Source organism: Cannabis sativa, chromosome 9, assembly GCF_029168945.1.
Source record: "Cannabis sativa cultivar Pink pepper isolate KNU-18-1 chromosome 9, ASM2916894v1, whole genome shotgun sequence".
Lineage (NCBI taxonomy): Eukaryota > Viridiplantae > Streptophyta > Magnoliopsida > Rosales > Cannabaceae > Cannabis > Cannabis sativa.
Window position 1 is genome coordinate 59,955,813 of NC_083609.1, and position 19,683 is coordinate 59,975,495.

A 19,683-nucleotide genomic window follows, 5' to 3' on the forward strand; every position below is an offset into this window, starting at 1 on the left:
CGACGTTGGACACAAGTTATTCTATTTTTGATTTTGCCTACAAATTTTTTTAATTTCAGGATCACCAGGCACTAGTGACTCTATCTATTAAAAAAAAAAAGATTGAACTTGAATTTAATTGTACTTGTTATTTTATTTAGGGGCAAGATTTATTTAAGATTAGAAGATCACTTTCAAAATGTTTGAGACGGTCCTTGGCGCATGCCTCATTATACTGAATATTAGAGATCGATCACTTGAAGCATTTAGGTATCACATTGATTCATTTCTAATAGTAGCTACCTATTGTGTGACTGAGACTCTTGAACACAATTTGGTTCAGATAATGCTTTAGTGAATATTGTATTACTCACATCAAAGCTTGGTTGAGTTAGAAAATGCTAAAGTTGATAACGTGCTTCAGCTCGTGAAATGGGTGTCTAGAAGCAAGTTGCCCAAATTCATAAAGGTAGTGTATTTTGTTGCTCTTATGGCCACGGTTTATGAGGTTTGGGAAAGTAAATAATGTTGTTTTTTGAGTATGAAGTCATTAGAAGAGACATCAATATTGTTAATAATTTAAAGTGGATATATAGTTCACAAAAGGGTTAGTCAATTCATTCCTTATTTAATTCCAAAACTAAAATTATAGATATAACTTGTTTTTGGTCCTTGAATATTGTTTAGTTTGGTGGTTGTGCTCTGTTTTAGGTCTCTTTTTGCTTTGCATGATTGGCTGTGAGTTGGGTTTTCCCTTAGTGTGCGTTTGGAAAGCCATAATGTAATTGGATTTGTGTGTAATTTGAGGTAATTACACAATTTGTCATGTTTGTCTGACCATGTAATTACACTATGACTGTGTAATTAGAAGTAATTGAGGGCTTCCAATTACACTCTTCAATTCTCATGGCCTCCCATGAGAATTGGATGTAATTACACTGTGTAATTACTAAAAACTTTCCATATTAAATATTAGCTACTAAAAAAATATTATTTTCCCATGTAATTACTAACTATTTTGCCAAACAAAATATTATGAATTCATATGTACTTACCACCTTATATCCAAACACACCTTGCATTTTAAAATATAGTGTAATTACTACACTGTGTAATTACCACCCTAATAATTATCCTACCTAGTAATTACACAGTTACTTCCAAACACACCCTTATACTTGTAAAGTTTTGGCATCAATAAAAGTTTACATACCAAACAAAAAGAGTTACAAATTTGTTACTCTTTCTATAAATATTACATTTGATCATATTAAACTACACATTATAATTTAATGGTCACATTTTAATTTAAAATAAATATTATTTTAAGTCTTATTCTATTAATTAGATTTTATGTTTTGTTAAATGATAAATCATTCACTTTTTGAAAACAGTACAAACAGTATTTTAAGTTCATTAATTTTCGTCAATTTTTTTTAACATAATTAATTTGAATCTAATACAAACATATGCAAAATATGTGACTAACTTGGCCACAATCAATCACGATACATGTTATTTTACATAATTTGAAAAATATACTGTTTAAATTATTATTTAACAAAACAAAGAATATAATTAATAATTTTCGAAAAGAAAACAAAAACAGAAGTAATAATGGCGATTTCTAGAACTCTCAAGAGGTATGTTTCTCTTCCTCCGTCTGGTACCCACGTTGGGTTTCTGGTCCACCCTCCACGGTGGTGTGGTGGCAATCGGGTTCGGATTCCTCTTTCTTTCCTTCATCATTTCTCTGCTCAGAGCATTAATTGTGAAATTAATGTCTCTGATGTTTATTATCTCTCAAAGATCCCTTCTGCTGAAACTGTCCAATGCATTAAATGCAAACTTCTCTTCCCCCAAGACCTTAAGCCTCTTTTGTCAACCCCTTATTTATCACTAATCCTCATTTATTTACACCATCAAATCAATTATCTACCTGAAGATATGTTTTCTCTAATAGAAGAGGCGGCAAGGAGGAGAAATGGTGATGATGAAGCCAGGGGGAGTGCGATGACCTGCAAAACTACTCAAGAGGCTAATGCTAGGGATCAACCAAGAGTCTTCTTGAAAGGTCTGATTTTTTTCATATATAAATTGCGTTTTCGTTTTCATTTTTTTCTTATTTCTGTTTGTTTTTCTTCTTTGTCTGGGTTAGAAAACTTCTTCATGCTCAATATGAATTCCCTAAGTTCTTCTACTGTTCCCCCTTTGATGCTCACTCCTGATGAGAACATGGTCTATACCATGACTGAAATTCAAGATGACACCTCCCCTGAGATTAGCCTTCTTCTTAAACTCTGCACTGTTAAGCATTTCAATCGAGCCTCCTTGATTAAAACTCTAGCCCCAATCTGGACCTCCCAATGCCGTTTCCCTGTTACTATTTCTGAGCACTCTGATGGCCTTTTTCTTGTCACTTTTCTCTGTGAAGGGGATAAGCGTAGGATCCTTGATGGGCAGCCTTGGCATTTTGCCCAAAGTCTCACCATCTTTGCAGCCCATGATACTTCCTTTCCTATTACCCCTGACCAGATGCATTATGTGCCTTTTTGGGTGCAGGTGTATGGGATCCCCTTTAGATGTACATCCTATGATCTAGCAAAACTCATAGCAGCTGGGTTAGGGGATTTGATTCAAGTGGATAACACTACTCTTAAGGATGGGACTGGGCCTTATCTTAGGGCTAGATATCTGTTGGATGTTAACAAGCCTATTAGGAGGGGAATTAATATTTGTTTCATTAAAATGGGCAGAGAGTTCACTAAGTGGCTAGACTTTAAGTATGAGCGATTACCCGACTTTTGCTTTTATTGTGGTAAGCTTGACCATACTAAAAAGTATTGTCATGCTTATTTACAAAAATGTGATGAGTCCATCGTCCCACCACACTGTCCCTATGATAGGTTACTTTGTGGTAAAGAGAAGCATTCGAGAAACCTCTACCTTTTGAGTACCCTCATGCTCCAGCTATTACTATAGCTGATCTTGATATCACTGATTTTCCTCATGAGGGCCAACCAAGCAACCCTTTCCTTGCTCACTCTGTTGGTTTCACCTCACTGCTTAATTCTCAAATGGCCTCTCTTTCTAATTTGAGTGCTCATGGAAGATCTTCTAGTGTTATGATTCCCACTCCTATGAACTCGAATCTCTTTGTGAGTCAACCTGTTGTCACTGACTCCACTATTGTCAATGACACCCCTGCCTCTGTTACCCCTGATATGATCCATGCTGCTCATTCTTTGGCTGCAACAATGCTAAGTTTGGGCTTGGGACATGCTGAGGGTGTTTCTCAGGCTGCTGTGGAGGAGGCTTTACAGCCTGATCCGCAGGTTAAGGGGAAAGGGCTGGCTTGTGCTTCTGGTGTTAAAAGGCCATGTTTTCAGCCTTTTCAAGCTCAAGTTGGTGGTTCTCTGCGGTCCACGCTTAAGCGAGCTCGTGCTGGTGAGTCTGAATCTGGTGGTGTCTCCTCTGTTGAAACATTTGAACAGGCGGGTGATGCGGAGCACACCCGCCCAAAAAAATGAGTTTTATGAGTTGGAATGCTCGAGGTTTAGGGAGTCCTCGAGCATTCAATCGTCTCTCCCAATTGGTCAAGAATCATCGACCCAATGTTCTTTTTTTGATGGAGACCAGGCTGAAGGCTCTCTCTGTGGATAAGTTTAGACAGCCTTTAGGTTTTGTGTTTGGTTTTGAAGTCCCAAGACAGTATTTTGGTGGGGGGCTTCTTATTTTGTGGGATAATGATGTTAATATTAGTGTTATAAACTCTTCTTCTAATCATATAGACTGTATTGTAAATATTAATGATAATATATGGCATTTTACTTGTTTTTATGGTTCTTCTGTTAGTTCTTTTAAGCATGTTACTTGGAGATTCTTGTGTGATCTATTTTCTAATGCTCCTAACCTCCCATGGTTGGTCATGGGGGACTTTAACAGTTATTTGTATAGCTCTGATAAGATGGGAAGTGATCACCTTGATTCCCCTTCTATGTCTCTCTTTGCTGATTTTTTGACTAATTCTAGTATGTTCCCTGTTCAGTTTCTAGGAAATAGGTACACTTGGTCTAATAAAACTATTTTTGAATGTTTAGATTGGGCTGTAGTGTCAGAATCTTGGAGTGATTTTTATCTTAACCATAGTCTTCAGCATCTAGGTTATTATGGATCTGATCACATTTTCTTAAACTAAGTTTAGCTCCCACTAGTATTAATTATACTTCCCATAGGACTAGGCGTTTTCGGTTTGAGAATACTTGGCTAGAGGATCCCTCCTTTTATGATGTGGTTAAAATGTTTGGAATAGTACTCTGGTTCCTAGTTCGGTGCAAGGACATAATATTCCTCTTGTAGGTTGTTATAGGAGTTTTCTTAAGAAGCAAGGAGATTGTATTTCTTCTCTAAAAAATTGGAATAGGGACAATAACCTCCTCTTTAAAACCAGAATCTAGTACCTTACTCATGAAATTGATATGATTCAGGATAAGTTGTTTTTAAATGATGAGGATAGGGCTCATTTGGGTAGATTACAATCTTTGCTTGATGCTCTACTCTATAAAGAGGAGATTTATTGGAAACAGAGGGCTAGAGTTAGATGGCTTAATGCTGGAGACAGGAATACTAAGTTTTTTCATAAGCATGCCACATCTAGGCGTAAAACTAATCATATTAAATATCTTAAAATTGACACTGTGAGGTTGTTAATTCTTTGGAGGGGATTATGGGTTTAATTGCTGGTTTTTTCTCTGATCTTTTTACCTCCCAGGGAAGTGATATTGAGGCTGCTGCCTCTATTTTTGATTGTTTAGGCTCTGGGCCTTCTGATCAGAGTGTAGAGAGTCTTTCTCAGCCTTTTGTTGCTGATGAGGTTAAGAGAGCTGTGTTTCAGCTTTCTGGGGACAAGGCTGTAGGGTTGGATGGTCTTAATGCCTTTTTTTATCAGAAAAATTGGTCTGTTTTGGGTAATGATTTTACAGCTGCTGTTTTGGACTGTCTCAATAAGCGGGCTGATTTTTCTGAAATTAATTCTACTTTAATTGTTTTAATCCATAAAAAGGCCCGTGCTAATATGCTTAAGGATTTTAGGCTCATTAGTTTGTGTACTACTTTTTATAAAGTTATCTCAAAAATTTTGGCCAATCGTTTAAAACATGTTCTTGATAGTGTTATTTCTCCTTTTCAGAGTGCTTTTGTATCTGGTCGTATTATTTATGATAATATTATTCTAGCTAATGAGTTAGTTCATAATATAACTAATAGGAAAGTAGGGAAAAGGGGTTGGGCTGCTCTTAAGCTTGATATGGCTAAGGCTTTTGACAGGGTTGAATGTGATTTTTGAAGGAATGTTATGTTTCATCTTAACTTCCCTGTCAGTTTTGTTTCTCTTATCTTTAAGTGTTTATCCTCTGCTGCTATTTCTTTTGCTGTCAATGGTGTTGTTAGTGAGCCTATCGAGCCTACTAGGGGTTTACGTCAAGGGGATCCTTTGTCACCTTATTTGTTCATTCTTTGTTCTGAGGGTCTTTCTGCTATTCTTAGCAATTTTCAACGTCGAGGCCTTCTTAGGGGCCTTGCAATTGCTAGGAATGCCCCTTCTATTTCTCATCTTTTGTTTGCTGATGATAGCATACTTTTTTGTTCTGCTGATCCTACTTCCTGTGCTGCCCTTAATCAAGCTCTTACTCTTTACTCCAAAGCTTCTGGACAAATGATAAATTTTAGCAAGTCCTCTATTTTGTTTTCCCCCAATACTCAATCTGAGATTAGAGATCTCTTTTTTGGTACTTTTCATTTGGAAGATAAGCCATTCATCACCAAATACCTAGGTTTGCCTCAGTGTTTGTCTAGGTCTAAGTATCCTGCTTTTGTTTTCCTTAAAGACCGAGTTTCCAACATTATTCATTCCTGGCATCACAAATGGTTTTCGAGAGCAGGAAAGAAAACACTTATTAAAGTTGTTCTCGAAGCCATTCCTACTTATGCCATGTCCTGTTTTAGATTGCCAACTAAACTTTGTAAGGAAATTGAGTCCCTCATTGCTAAATTCTGGTGGGGTTCGTCGGGGGATAATTCGAAACTTTATTGGAAAAATTGGGGAATTATTTGTCAATCAAAGTTTGTTGGGGGGTTGGGTTTTCGATCTTTAATTCATTTTAATCAAGCCATGCTTGCTAAGCAAGCATGGAGCGTCCTCACGTGTCCTCACCTTGCCTTGACCAATCGTAGTATAGCTTCGGGTTCCTCCTTTCATAATAGCAAGCGGTTTTGGACTAAAGTTTGGTCTTCAAATGTTCCACCTAAAGTTAAACACTTGGTCTGGAGAGTTTTATCCCACTCAATTCCTGTTGCTTCGTCTTTATTTTTTCGACACATCATTCCATCTCCTGTCTGCCCGATCTGTCATCAAGCCACGGAGACAGTGAAACATGCCATCTTGGAGTGTAAATATGCTAGGAAAGCCTGGAAAAGTTCAAGCTTCATTGGTTTTTATACTAATAATCTGTCTAGCTCTATAGATACTTTTTTTGTTGCTGCTTTTGAAACTTTTGATTCTCATCAGATTGCTATCCTATTTTGTTTTGTTTGGGCAATTTGGAATTATAGAAATAAAGTGTTTCGTCAGCATAAAAGGCCTTGGCCTCAAGATATTTTTCAATCTGCTTGTAATTTTTTGGATGAATTTCAGTTAGCTCGTGTCAAGAATTTCAAGCAGGAGACTGTAACTTCAGAGGGCCAAGATCTAGTTCCTATTCCGATTGTAGGAACCTGGCAGGTCCAGACTGATGCAGCTATTGATGTGGCTACTCAAAAGACTAGTTTAGCTTCAATCGTCACGGATGAGTGCGGGATCATTAAAGCTGGGTTTATGCTTCCATTGCAAGGAGTACTTCCTCCGGATGTTGCTGAGGATAAAGCCATTTTAATTGCGGTTCAATGGTTACAAGCTACCAATCTGCCAGTTTCTATCCTTTTTTCGGATTGTAAAGTAGTGGTGGACAAAATTAATAATGGTTTTTGTAATAATTCTATTTTAAGTGATGTAATTAATTGTATCACAGCCTTGCTAACTCAAAGTCCTAGCCTTGTTGTAAAGCATGTTCATAGGAGTCATAATGTGTTAGCTCATGAGCATGCTAAAATTGGTCTCAGGCTTCTTAGCAAGTGCGTCTGGAATGGTTGTTTGCCTTCCAGTTATACCCGTTGACTTTGTTCTTTCTTTGGGTGTAATGAAAGCATTAGGTTTATCAAAAAAAAAAAGAATATAATTAATAATTTTTGTATAATACAAAATCCATCATTTAATTTATATTATATTTGTACAAATTGTGCATAAATCTACTATATAGTTTTGTATTACTCCAATTCACCAAAGGACAGAAATATATCTTTCGCTTAACTCTTTTCTAATTTTTATATATTAGATATATATTAGCTGTAAAAGAATTAGATATTTAGTAGATATTTAGTAGATATTTAGTCTCCTAGCTTTGTATCTAAATATGTATTATTCTATGAAATCGAAACACATAATTCGAATCACTATTTTCTACATGGTATCAGAGCCATTGTGATTCAAAATTCGAAATTCGAAATTAGGGTTTTGGAAAAAAAAATTAGGGTTTGAGTTTAGGGTTGTTTTTCGAAAATCCTATTTGGAGTGAAATTTTTTTCTCACTGCCCACATAGGAGGACTGCCCAGCCGCCGGACTGCAAAACCCAAAAGTCTGACGTCCAAATTCACCGCGCGTGGGGCCCACGCGCCGTCGTTCGCTGCTGCCGGCCATCCCACGCGCCGACGCGTGAGGGCGCGTCCGGCGTCTTCTCCGGTGGCGGTCGACGCCCGTCCCACTCCTGCTCCTTTCTCGTCCTCCTTGCTTCAGTTTTCGGCGGTTCTTCGCATTTTGTGGTTTGATACTTTTGTCTTCTTTGTGTTTGGGTATCTATTCCTTTGAGTTTGCTCTCTTCCTTTTTCTGTCAATTTTTTGGTTTCGAGATTATGGCAGAGATAAAATCAGATTCGAAATCAATCGTTGTTTCTGATGTGGTTCCCGTGATGTCTAAAATCACGGACCATAAGTTGATTGGTTCGAATTATTTGGAATGGAGTAAGACGATTCGACTGTATTTGAGGAGTATTGACAAAGATGATCACTTGACTGACGATCCTCCTGAAGAAACAAACTATTCAAGGAAAATATGGCTCCGTGAGGATGCTCGCTTGTTCCTTCAAATTCGAAATTCTATCGATAATGAGGTAATTAGTTTGATTAATCATTGTGAATTGGTTAAAGAACTAATGGGTTACTTGGAGTTTTTGTATTCTGGCAAAGACAACATATCTCGCATATATGATGTTTGCAAAGCTTTTTATCGCGCGGAGAAACAAGATAAGTCTCTTATGAATTATTTTATGGCTTTCAAGAAAACGTATGAAGAACTTAATGTGCTATTACCCTTTAGTCCTGATGTAAAAGTTCAACAGCGCCAACGAGAATTATGAGTTTACTTGCAGGACTCTCATCTGAATTTGACTCTGCAAAGTCATAAGTTCTCTCTGGTTCTGATGTCTCCTCTTTACAAGATGTGCTTACTCGTGTTCTTCGCACAGAGACTACCTCTTCAACTCCTCTTAATAGCGCCTTGGTGAGTCGTAATAATTCTGCACCGGAAAGAAACTCTACTCCAAGTGGATTTAAAGGAGGTAATTCACAAGGACCTGATAACCGCACACCAAATTCTGGGAGCATCATGTGCAATTATTGTAAGAAACCAGGCCACACCAAGTTTGAGTGTAGGAAGTTACAGTTTAAGAATCGACAACAACACTCTACCAATATTGCCAGCACTAGTGATGCATCTGACAAATCGGTCCTTATTTCTGCTGATGAATTTGCCAAGTTCTCAAGGTATCAGGAAACACTTCAGTCTTCATCTTCTTCTGTCACTGCGATTGTTGATTCAGGTAACTCTAATGCATGCCTTCTTTCCCAATCCTCAAAATGGGTCATTGATTCTGGTGCCACAGATCATATGACAGGTAATTCCCGTCTCTTTTCCACTTTTCAGTCTCACAGTCCCACTTCTGTTGTCACCTTAGCTGATGGGTCAACAGCTTCTGTTCTTGGATCTGGCACTATTGTTCCTACACCTATGCTATCTTTGTCATCAGTCTTACATTTACCTGATTTGTCCTTTAATTTGCTTTCTGTTAGTCAACTCACTCGTAATTTACATTGTTGCATCTCATTCTTTCCTGATCATTGTTTGTTTCAGGATCTTATCACGAAGAAGATTATTGGTAAAGGCCATGAATCTGGTGGCTTGTATGTTCTTGACCCACTTCCGCCAACCTCTATTGCTTGTTCAAGTGTTGCTTCCGCTTTTGAGGCTCATTGTCGTCTAGGTCATCCATCCCTTCCTTTGCTCAAGAAACTGTGTCCCCAATATAGTAGTTTATCTTCGTTAGATTGTGAGTCATGTCAGTTTGCCAAACATCATCGTGTTAGTTTGAGTCCTCGTGTCCATAAACGTGCTAGTGTTCCTTTTGAGTTAGTTCATTCTGATGTTTGGGGTCCTTCTCCTATTTTGTCTTAACCTGGATTCAGGCATTTTGTTACTTTTGTGGATGATTATTCTCGTGTAACTTGGTTATATTTAATGAAAAATCGTTCTAAGTTGTTTTCTATATTTTGTGCTTTTTGTGCTGAGATTAAAACTCAATTTAATGTATCTATTCGTACTTTGAGAAGTGATAATGCCAAAGAGTACACGTCTGCTCAATTTCAATCTTATATGACCTCTAATGGCATGCTTCATGAAACTTCTTGTGTTGATACGACACCTCAGAATGGTGTTGCAGAACGTAAAAACAGATATCTTCTTGAAACTGCACGTGCTCTCTTGTTTCAAATGAAAGCTCCTAAACCTTTTTGGGCCGATGCAGTTTCCACGGCATGCTTTCTTATTAATCGCATGCCATCCTCTGTTCTTAATGGTGCAATTCCATTTAAAATTCTTTTTCCTAATAAGTCATTGTTTCCAGTTGCTCCGCGAGTATTTGACAGTGTTTGTTTTGCTCGCGATGTCCGTCCATCTGTCACCAAATTAGACCCTAAGGCACTAAAGTGTGTCTTTCTTGGTTATTCTCGTCTTCAGAAAGGGTATAGGTGTTATTGTCCTGATCTCAACAAATATCTTGTTTCTATTGATGTTACCTTTGTAGAAAATACACCTTATTTTTCATCTTCCACTACTTCTACTAGTCAGGGGGAGGATGATGATGATTTGTATGGATTGAAACAAAGCCCTCGTGCTTGGTTTGGTAAATTTAGTCAGGCTGTTGAGAAGTTTGGTTTGTTGAAAAGTAAGTCAGATCATTCTGTGTTTTATAAAAGATCAACTGTTGGTATCATTTTGTTAGTGGTGTATGTTGATGACATCGTTATTACTGGAAATGATACTGAAGGCATCTCATCCCTTAAGTCTTTCATTCACACCCAGTTTAACACAAAGATTTAGGGGAGCTCAAGTATTTCTTGGGGATTGAAGTTACTCGGAGTAAACAATGTATTTTTCTGTCTCAAAGAAAGTATGTACTTGATTTGCTAACTGAGACAGGAAAATTGGGAGCAAAACCTTGTAATGCTCCAATGAATTCAGCTGTGCATCTTACACGTGATGGGAAACCATTTGAAGATCCTGAGAAATATCGCAGGTTAGTTGGAAAGTTGAATTATTTAACTGTGACTCGTCCAGATATTGCATTCCCGGTTAGTGTTATCAGTCAGTTCATGTCTTCTCCAACAATTCATCATTGGGCAGCATTAGAGCAAATTTTATGTTATTACTTGAAAGGAGCACCAGGACGAGGTATAGTTTACAAGGATCATGGACATACCCAGATTGAGTGTTTTTCTGATGCAGATTGGGCAGGCTCCAAGGTAGATAGACGATCCACTTCAGGATATTGTGTATTTGTTGGGGGCAATCTGGTCTCTTGGAAGAGTAAGAAACAAAATGTTGTATCTAGATCCAGTGCTGAATCAGAATATAGAGTTATGGCCCAGTCTGTGTGTGAGGTAATATGGATTTATCAGCTTTTGACTGAATTCGGGTTTGAGACTTCTATTCTAGCAAAATTATGGTGTGATAATCAAGCTGCTCTTCATATTGCCTCAAATCCCGTATTCCACGAGCGAACTAAGCACATTGAGATTGATTGTCATTTTGTTCGTGAGAAAATTCAACAAGGTCTGATTTCCACAGGATTTGTGAAGACCGGAGAACAACTAGGAGATATTTTTACAAAGGCTTTGAATGGAGTGCGGGTTGATTATCTTTGTAACAAGCTGGGCATGATTAACATCTATGCTCCAGCTTGAGGGGGAGTGTTAGATATTAGATATATATTAGCGGTAAAAGAATTAGATATTTAGTAGATATTTAGTCTCCTAGCTTTGTATATAAATATGTATTATTCTATGAAATCAAAACATATAATTCGAATCACTATTTTCTACACTAATAAACTAAAATTAAAGCTTATTTCGTTTTGAATTTTGATTAATAGTATAAATAAGTCTTGAATGAAGTCAATATGACGAAAAAATGTTAGTCTTGTATGTCCTTCTAAATTTTATTTTATTTTATTTTTGAATTTGATTTTCTTTTTATGTGTTTTTGGCATATATACGTACCCACCCACCATTTATTTTTCTAAATGCCTTAGTTTACTTTGTCAACTAAAGGGCCAAAAAGTTGTTCATGGATAATATATTAAACCCCAATTACCTAAATATATAGGTTCTCGATGTTTATATATATATAGGAACTAATAAAGAAAAAAAAATCATTTCATTAAGCTTAATTAACTTAATTAATTTAGATGACGTTCGACAAATCACATTTTTTATTAGTTTTTTGTTTTTAATAAAATTAAAAAGTAAAAATATTTTTCAAAATTATATTCTATAAAATTATTTTTACTTTTTAATTTTTTAATTTAGAATCAAAATTTTAAATTTTTTTTTTTTTAAAAAAAAATCACTTTCAAAATTTTTTTAAATAGTTTTTCTTTTTAATAAATATTTTAGATTCCGATTCTAACTTGGACTTTGGGACCCGAACTCTAGCCTCAGCCCCAGTCCCGGACACGGACCATGACCCTAACCCTAGACCCAAACCCAGAATTGATTTAAATAAAGTCAAAAAATAAAAATGAATAAAAGTTGTAGAACACATTTTTGTTTTCTATTTTTAAAATTAAAAAATAAAAGTGGTTATAAAACACAATTTTGTATTTTAAAAACAAAATTTTAAAAATACAAATTTTATTTTTATTTTTGTGATTAAAAAATTAAAAACTAAATGCTACTATCTAGAGAAATAATAAGAATGGTAAGTTGCTATATTAGTTATTTCCACTTCTAATTTTCGTGAAGACTCCCACAAAAAATTAGTTGCATATTTTATCTTCATAAATATGTAAAATATACTTTTTTTTTAAAAAAAAAAAATTAAATATATTATAAAATTTAAATTTTAGTGCATAGACCGATCATTTCATACTTATTTTATATTCATAAATATATATCATATTCAACTAGACTTTATATAAATTTTAATTGTGTTTATACTCACGCAGGTGCAATATAGAATGTTTTTAATATATTTAATAAAAATTTCATTTATAATTAATATATCTTTAAAGTGTCTATCTAACGGTATTTTTTGGTTTAACAGAATATACTTAAAAATAAAAGAATATTCTGTTAAATTTAACGATTAGGTTTGATCTCCCGTTAACAAATAAACTCAATAATTAAAAGTAAAAAATTAAACCCAAAAAATTAAACAATCTTTTAAATATTAATAATCTCTAACAAACCTATCTTGGGAGTATTAATAATTTTTTTTATTTATTTTTTAAAAAAATCTTTATTTTTTTGATTCCGATGCATAATATGATGTTATTCTTTTTAATTGCTTTATTAATTTTTTTTCTATTCTAATGTGAAGAAATTTTTGGCAATAGAGAGTCATCAAATGTAGTCCAAGTGTTTGCACTCCATAATCTATATATCTATCTATAATATAGGTCATGATTACTCTTTTTTTTAACCTATTAATTATACAGGTATAATTATTAATTTTAATTGATGATAAAATTTAGTTTTTCTATTTTTCTATCATATAAGGATAACTATTTTTTTTTTATTGTTATTATTTTTTTCACTATGATGTTTGTAGATAATTTTTTTGACTAAATAATTATTAAATATTAAATAGATTAATTAAAAATATCTAGATTATATACCATTTAAATTTAAATTTGATTAAATTTAATTCTGTATCTACTTTCTTATTATTTGTAATTGTTCTAAATCTGATCGTGCAAACTCATATATTCAACACAATATTCCACTTTGAAACTGTTCTCTGTTTTTTTTTTCCTTATTGGTTGGTGTTAATTCGCCCCGATGATTCAAGTGTCATGGTTTAGCAGAAATACCACTTCTATCTTTGTGTGATTGCAGATATACTATTTCTGTCATTGACCCACTTTTTAGCTTTATAAATGCAGAGGTTCATATTATATTAACACTTTACAGAATATTTATAGATATAAACTTACATTACAATGCTATGTTAAAAAAAGAACTAAATAGAATAATCTACTACTCCAATAATAAATTTATTTACAATTTTATAATTACACTAATATTAGTTTTAATACATTAGTAAATAATATTTCAAATATAAATATTTAATTTTTTCAAACAAAAAATTTGTAATCTTTAAAAATAAAATACATTCAAAATCTTAAAAAGACTATGCGTTTGGTTGGAAGGAATGAAAATTTAGGAATGAGAATGGGAATGGGAATAGGAATAGGAATAGGAATGGAATGGAATAAAATTTAAAATGCATAAAAAAAATTGATAAAAAAATCATTAAATTTTTTTTCTTGTTACATTGGAATGGTCATTCCTTTCTTTTTAAAATAGAATAGCCATTCCACCAAAATGGTGGAAAGAGCATTCTAATGGAATGTTATTCCAATACTTTAAAAGGCATGCAACCAAACAAAGGAATAGAATAAAAATTGTTTCCTTTCCATTCCATTCCATTTCATTACCTCCAACCAAACGACACCACTTAAATGAAACTAGCAATACGTGGCTCGGCATGTACATTCACCTAGTATATATATATATAATATTGGAGCTTGTTGCAGAACAGAACATACAGGGGTAGCAGTAGTCTTTTGGTGTGTATGAGGTGTCCCAGTTTGTTGGAAAAGTGTCCTTTGTGTAAGGCTAATGATTAGTGTACTGCCCTTTACCGTTAGCACTGATTCTCTAAGATTCCCTTTGTATGATTTGCTTAATACGTGTAAGGCCACGATTGTATCTTGTGAACTCTGTAACCTGGCATTTTTGCCTATAAATACAATGCTATGAATCAGCCGTAATTTGAGCTGATCGAATCAATTTCTCATCCCTTATAGAAATTTTACTTGGTATCAGAGCGTCCTTGCTAACGCAATGTCGACTCCTCAGGACCCAGCCCACTCACCAAGTCAGGTTGGTCAGACTCCTGCTGAACAAACAGGTGCTTCAGCTGCAACAATGGTACAAACACCATCTTTATCCAATCCTCTACCCACTGTCAATCCTTTCAGTAATACTCTAAGTCAGCCCTTCTCACTGAAACTGGATCGAAACAATTTTCCTCTATGGAAAACTATGGTCAACACAATTATACGTGGCCACAGACTTGAAGGATTCATAAACGGCACAAAACCTCCACCACCTGAGTTTATTCCTTCAGGAACACCTCTCGAAGGAGCCCCTGGTTCTGGTATGGATGTTAATCCCGAATTCGAAACTTGGTTGGTCTATGACCAACTCTTAATGGGATGGTTATACGGATCGATGACGGAGGCCATCGCATCAGAAGTAATGGGCTGTCAATCTGCTTCAGCACTGTGGAATGCCCTTGAAGAACTTTATGGAGCTCACTCCAGAGCTAATATGGACGAACTTCGAACCAAGATTCAGATTACTCGCAAAGGGTCTCAGTCCATGTCCGACTACTTGAAGATGAAGAGGATGTGGGCAGATTCTTTAGCTCTTGCAGGAGAACCATACCCAGAACGACATCTTATCTCCAACGTCCTCTCTGGACTTGACGCTGAATATCTATCCATAATGGTTCTCATTGAATCACAAGCCAACACAACTTGGCAGCAACTACAGAGTACTCTCCTCAGTTTCGATGGAAGGCTTGAGAGACTCAACAGCATTTCTGTTAACAGTAAGCTTGTAGGAAATGCCTCAGCCAACTTTGCACAGAAACCATCAGGATCTCATGCTAACAACAACACAGCAAGTCAAAGAAGGTTCAGTTCTAATCAGCAAAGTGGAAGAGGACAACAACAGACCTCAGGACAGTTCAGAGGTGGTGGATATAGAGGCAGGGGTCGTGGAGGAAGGAACAATGGCTCTAAACCAACTTGCCAAGTCTGTGGCAAGTATGGCCACTCAGCAGCCATTTGTTACAACCAATATGATGAGAGTTACATGGGAAATCAGCCTAACACTGGTGGAGGACAAGACAAACAGTTATCGGCACTCATAGCAACCCCTGAAATGCTCAACGATGACAACTGGTATGCAGATAGTGGTGCCAGCAATCATTTAACCTCAGATCCAGAAAAGATGAAAGCTAAGTCTGAATATGATGGTAAGGAATTAGTTACCATTGGTGATGGCAGCCAACTAGCTATTTGTCATATTGGTACAGGGTCTATACAGACCAATACACTTAAACCTTTGATGCTGAATAATGTGTTGCATGTGCCTAACATTTCTAAGAACTTGATTAGTGTTTCAAAGCTAACAGCCGATAATAATGTATCTATGGAATTTTTTCCTGATTTTTGTTGTGTAAAGGATCGAAGAACAGGGAAGGTGGTTCTGCAAGGGACTCTTAAAGATGGCATTTATCAACTTCCAGCAGCAAGTTCAACTTCTGCAACACATCCTGCTCATGTCTCCTTCTCGGCTGTTACTGTCAACACTCAAGTTTCTACAAATTCCCTAAAAGACATTTGGCATAGACGCTTAGGACACCCTTCTGTTAATACTTTAAATCAAGTTCTAAGGATGTCAAATGTAAAATTTCCTATCAATGAAGTACAAAGCTTTTGTGATGCTTGTCAATTTGGCAAGTCACATGCTTTGCCGTTTTCAATTTCTCATTCTAGAGCCACTGGTTTGCTTGATTTAGTGCATACTGATTTGTGGGGGCCTGCCCCCATAGCCTCTCATACTAACTTTAAGTATTACATCCATTTTCTTGATGATCATAGTCGTTACACCTGGTTATACTTGCTGAAAAACAAGTCAGATGCATTAGCTGCCTTTGTCCAATTTAAAACCATGGTAGAAACTCAATTTGGTTGGAAAATCAAGAAATTAAGGACAGATTGGGGAGGAGAGTATCAAGCCTTTTCTAACCTTGTTGCACAAAGTGGCATCTTGTTTGATCATTCTTGTCCCCATACGTCTGCTCAAAATGGCAGAGCCAAACGCAAGCATCGACATATTGTCGAAATGGGGCTCACACTTCTTGCTCAGGCATCAATGCCTCTCAAATACTGGTCTGATGCATTTCAGACTGCTGTGTATCTTATTAATCGTCTCCCCACACCTGTAATCGGTAATCAAACACCTTATGAGATTATTCATTCCACAAAACCAGATTACAAGTTTTTGAAAGTTTTTGGAGTCTCTTGTTTTCCTTGTCTTAGAGCCTACCAAACTCATAAGTTTCAATACCACTCTATTAAGTGTGTTAACTTAGGCTATAGTGATGTGCACAAAGGGTATAAATGCCTTAGTCCACACGGTCGAATTTACATTTCAAGACATGTGATCTTCAATGAAAAAGAGTTTCCATTCAAAATTGGTTTTCTTAACAATTACCAATCCGAAAAGTCTGTTACTGTCACTATGCCTCATTCTTGGATTCATTTACCATTCAATTCCTTGCCATCTCAGTCCACTGCAGAACCATCTCCTCAGGCTCCTTCCACGCATAATCAGGTACTTTCTTGCGATTCATTTGATCACTGTTCTGCTGCTTCTGCTATTCCTGATATGTGTCCAGGTTACTCTCCTTTGGCTACATCACCTACCACTGCCAGTAGCTCCTCTCCAGCATTACATTCACCTCTGCCAAGTGCACCTCCAAACAATCACCCTCTTGCTGTCACAGATGTTTCTGCACCAGCAGCTGCAGTCCCTAATCACCCCATGATCACTCGGGGTAAGGCAGGGATCTTTAAACCACGTATTCTTCTGTCTCACAGTGGTACTAATCTTGATCTTCATGAACCTCGATCTGTGGAAGAGGCACTTCACCATGAGGGGTGGAACTCTGCCATGGGATGTGAAATGACAGCTCTAAAGAAAAATAAAACATGGTACCTTGTGCCTCCCTCTTCTAACTACAATGTTGTTGGCAACAAGTGGGTCTATAAAATTAAATTCAATGCTGATGGTTCGGTTGAACGACTTAAGGCACGTCTCGTTGCGAAGGGTTTTCATCAACGACCTGGGGTGGATTTTGGTGAGACCTTTAGCCCCGTGGTCAAGGCCTCTACTGTGCGTGTGGTTCTAACCATTGCTGTTGCAAACAGTTGGGATATACGTCAACTCGACATCAATAATGCATTTCTCAATGGTGCGTTAGATGAAGATGTTTACATGGTTCAACCACAAGGATTTGAGGATGCCAATTATCCTCACTATGTTTGCAAGTTACAGAAGTCGATTTATGGTTTAAAGCAGGCCCCGAGGGCCTGGTATGATCAACTTAAATCAACCTTGGTGAGATGGAACTTTGAGAACTCTAAAGCCGATTCATCATTCTTTATGCTGAAGCATCCCAACTTTGTCATCATGGTTCTAATTTACGTGGACGATATCATAGTTACAGGGAGTAAATCAAGTGAACTGCAGAATTTCATAACCAAACTCAACAAAGCTTTCTCACTCAAAGATTTGGGCAGTCTGCATTATTTCTTGGGTATAGAGGCCTACAGAGATGAAACCGGCCTTTATCTATCCCAGGGAAAATACATCTCTGAGTTGCTACAGAAAGTGAATATGGTTAACTTGAAGCCAAGTCCAACTCCTATGACAGCTAACAAGCCTCTATCCATTCATGATGGTGAACCTATGACTGATCCCTCTCACTACAGAAGTGTCATTGGTGCTCTACAATACCTCAGTCATACAAGACCGGACATTTCCTTTGCCGTCAACAAGCTAAGTCAGTTTCTCAAGTGTCCCACTAATGTTCATTGAAATGCAACAAAACGTATTCTCAGATACCTCAAGGGAACTATCCATCACGGCATACATATAGCACCAAGTGATAGGCTGTCACTTACTGGATTCTCAAATGCAGATTGGGCGTGTTGCCCCGATGATCGTAGATCAATTGCTGGATATTGTGTCTTCCTTGGTGACTCTTTAATATCCTGGTCTTCGAAGAAACAAACCGTTGTAGCTCGGTCGAGTACAGAGTCAGAATACAGAGCCCTTGCTCAGCTAGCTGCAGAAATCTCCTGGCTTCAAGAACTTCTCAAAGAAATGAAATTCAAACTCCCTGCAGCCCCAGTTATCTGGTGTGATAACATGAGTGCTAGTGCACTTGCCGCTAATCCTGTCTATCACGCTAGAACAAAACACATTGAACTAGATGTTCACTTTGTTAGAGATAAAGTACTTCAAAAGCAACTCGAGATACGGTATGTGCCATCACATGATCAAGTTGCAGATTGCCTCACCAAAGGTCTCTCACACACACGGTTCCAATTTCTTGTGGACAAGCTTGGGATGATGACTTCACCCTCTCGCTTGAGGGGTGGTGTTGCAGAACAGAACATACAGGGGTAGCAGTAGTCTTTTGGTGTGTATGAGGTGTCCCAGTTTGTTGGAAAAGTGTCCTTTGTGTAAGGCTAATGATTAGTGTACTGCCCTTTACCGTTAGCACTGATTCTCTAAGATTCCCTTTGTATGATTTGCTTAATACGTGTAAGGCCACGATTGTATCTTGTGAACTCTGTAACCTGGCATTTTTGCCTATAAATACAATGCTATGAATCAGCCGTAATTTGAGCTGATCGAATCAATTTCTCATCCCTTATAGAAATTTTAGTGAGCTTTTTTTATTTTTACACTTTAAAATAGTTTTCTTTTTTTTTTACAGAATTCCACATAGAAACTCTCATAGCAACTAACGAAGCAATTTAATTGCAACCAAAATCTACATAGCAACCTACATAGAAATCACCAGAGATCGGAGAAACTCAAATCGTAATTTTTTTTAAAAAAAAAATAAAAAAATAGTATATGATGAGATAATTTTCCTATAATATAAATTCTATAAAATATTGAAAGATAAAATTATAAATATTTTTTGAATTCACAATTAAATATAAATCCAAAAATTAATTATATCATCATTATTACTTTGATTATTTCTATTTTAATACAAAAAATGTGAAAAATTAAAGTTTGGAACTGAAAAAATTAAGTACAAAAGAATGTATATAAGAGATATTTGCGAAAATTGAATGAGAAAAATGAAAAGCATGCTAACCTTTGTAAAAGAGATTTCAAT

General features: G+C 36.3%; 1 protein-coding gene across 1 annotated transcript; it reads left to right on the plus strand.

Moving 5' to 3' along the window:
- The first annotated feature begins 3,607 nt into the window (after positions 1–3,607).
- LOC133031554 (uncharacterized) lies at positions 3,608–7,937 on the plus strand. Its single transcript, XM_061105084.1, has 6 exons — positions 3,608–4,041; positions 4,496–4,676; positions 4,751–5,305; positions 5,381–6,965; positions 7,135–7,224; positions 7,672–7,937. Exons 1-6 carry the CDS (start codon positions 3,608–3,610, stop codon positions 7,935–7,937), a joined length of 3,111 nt encoding a protein of 1,036 aa, XP_060961067.1.
- The last annotated feature ends 11,746 nt before the right edge of the window (positions 7,938–19,683 follow it).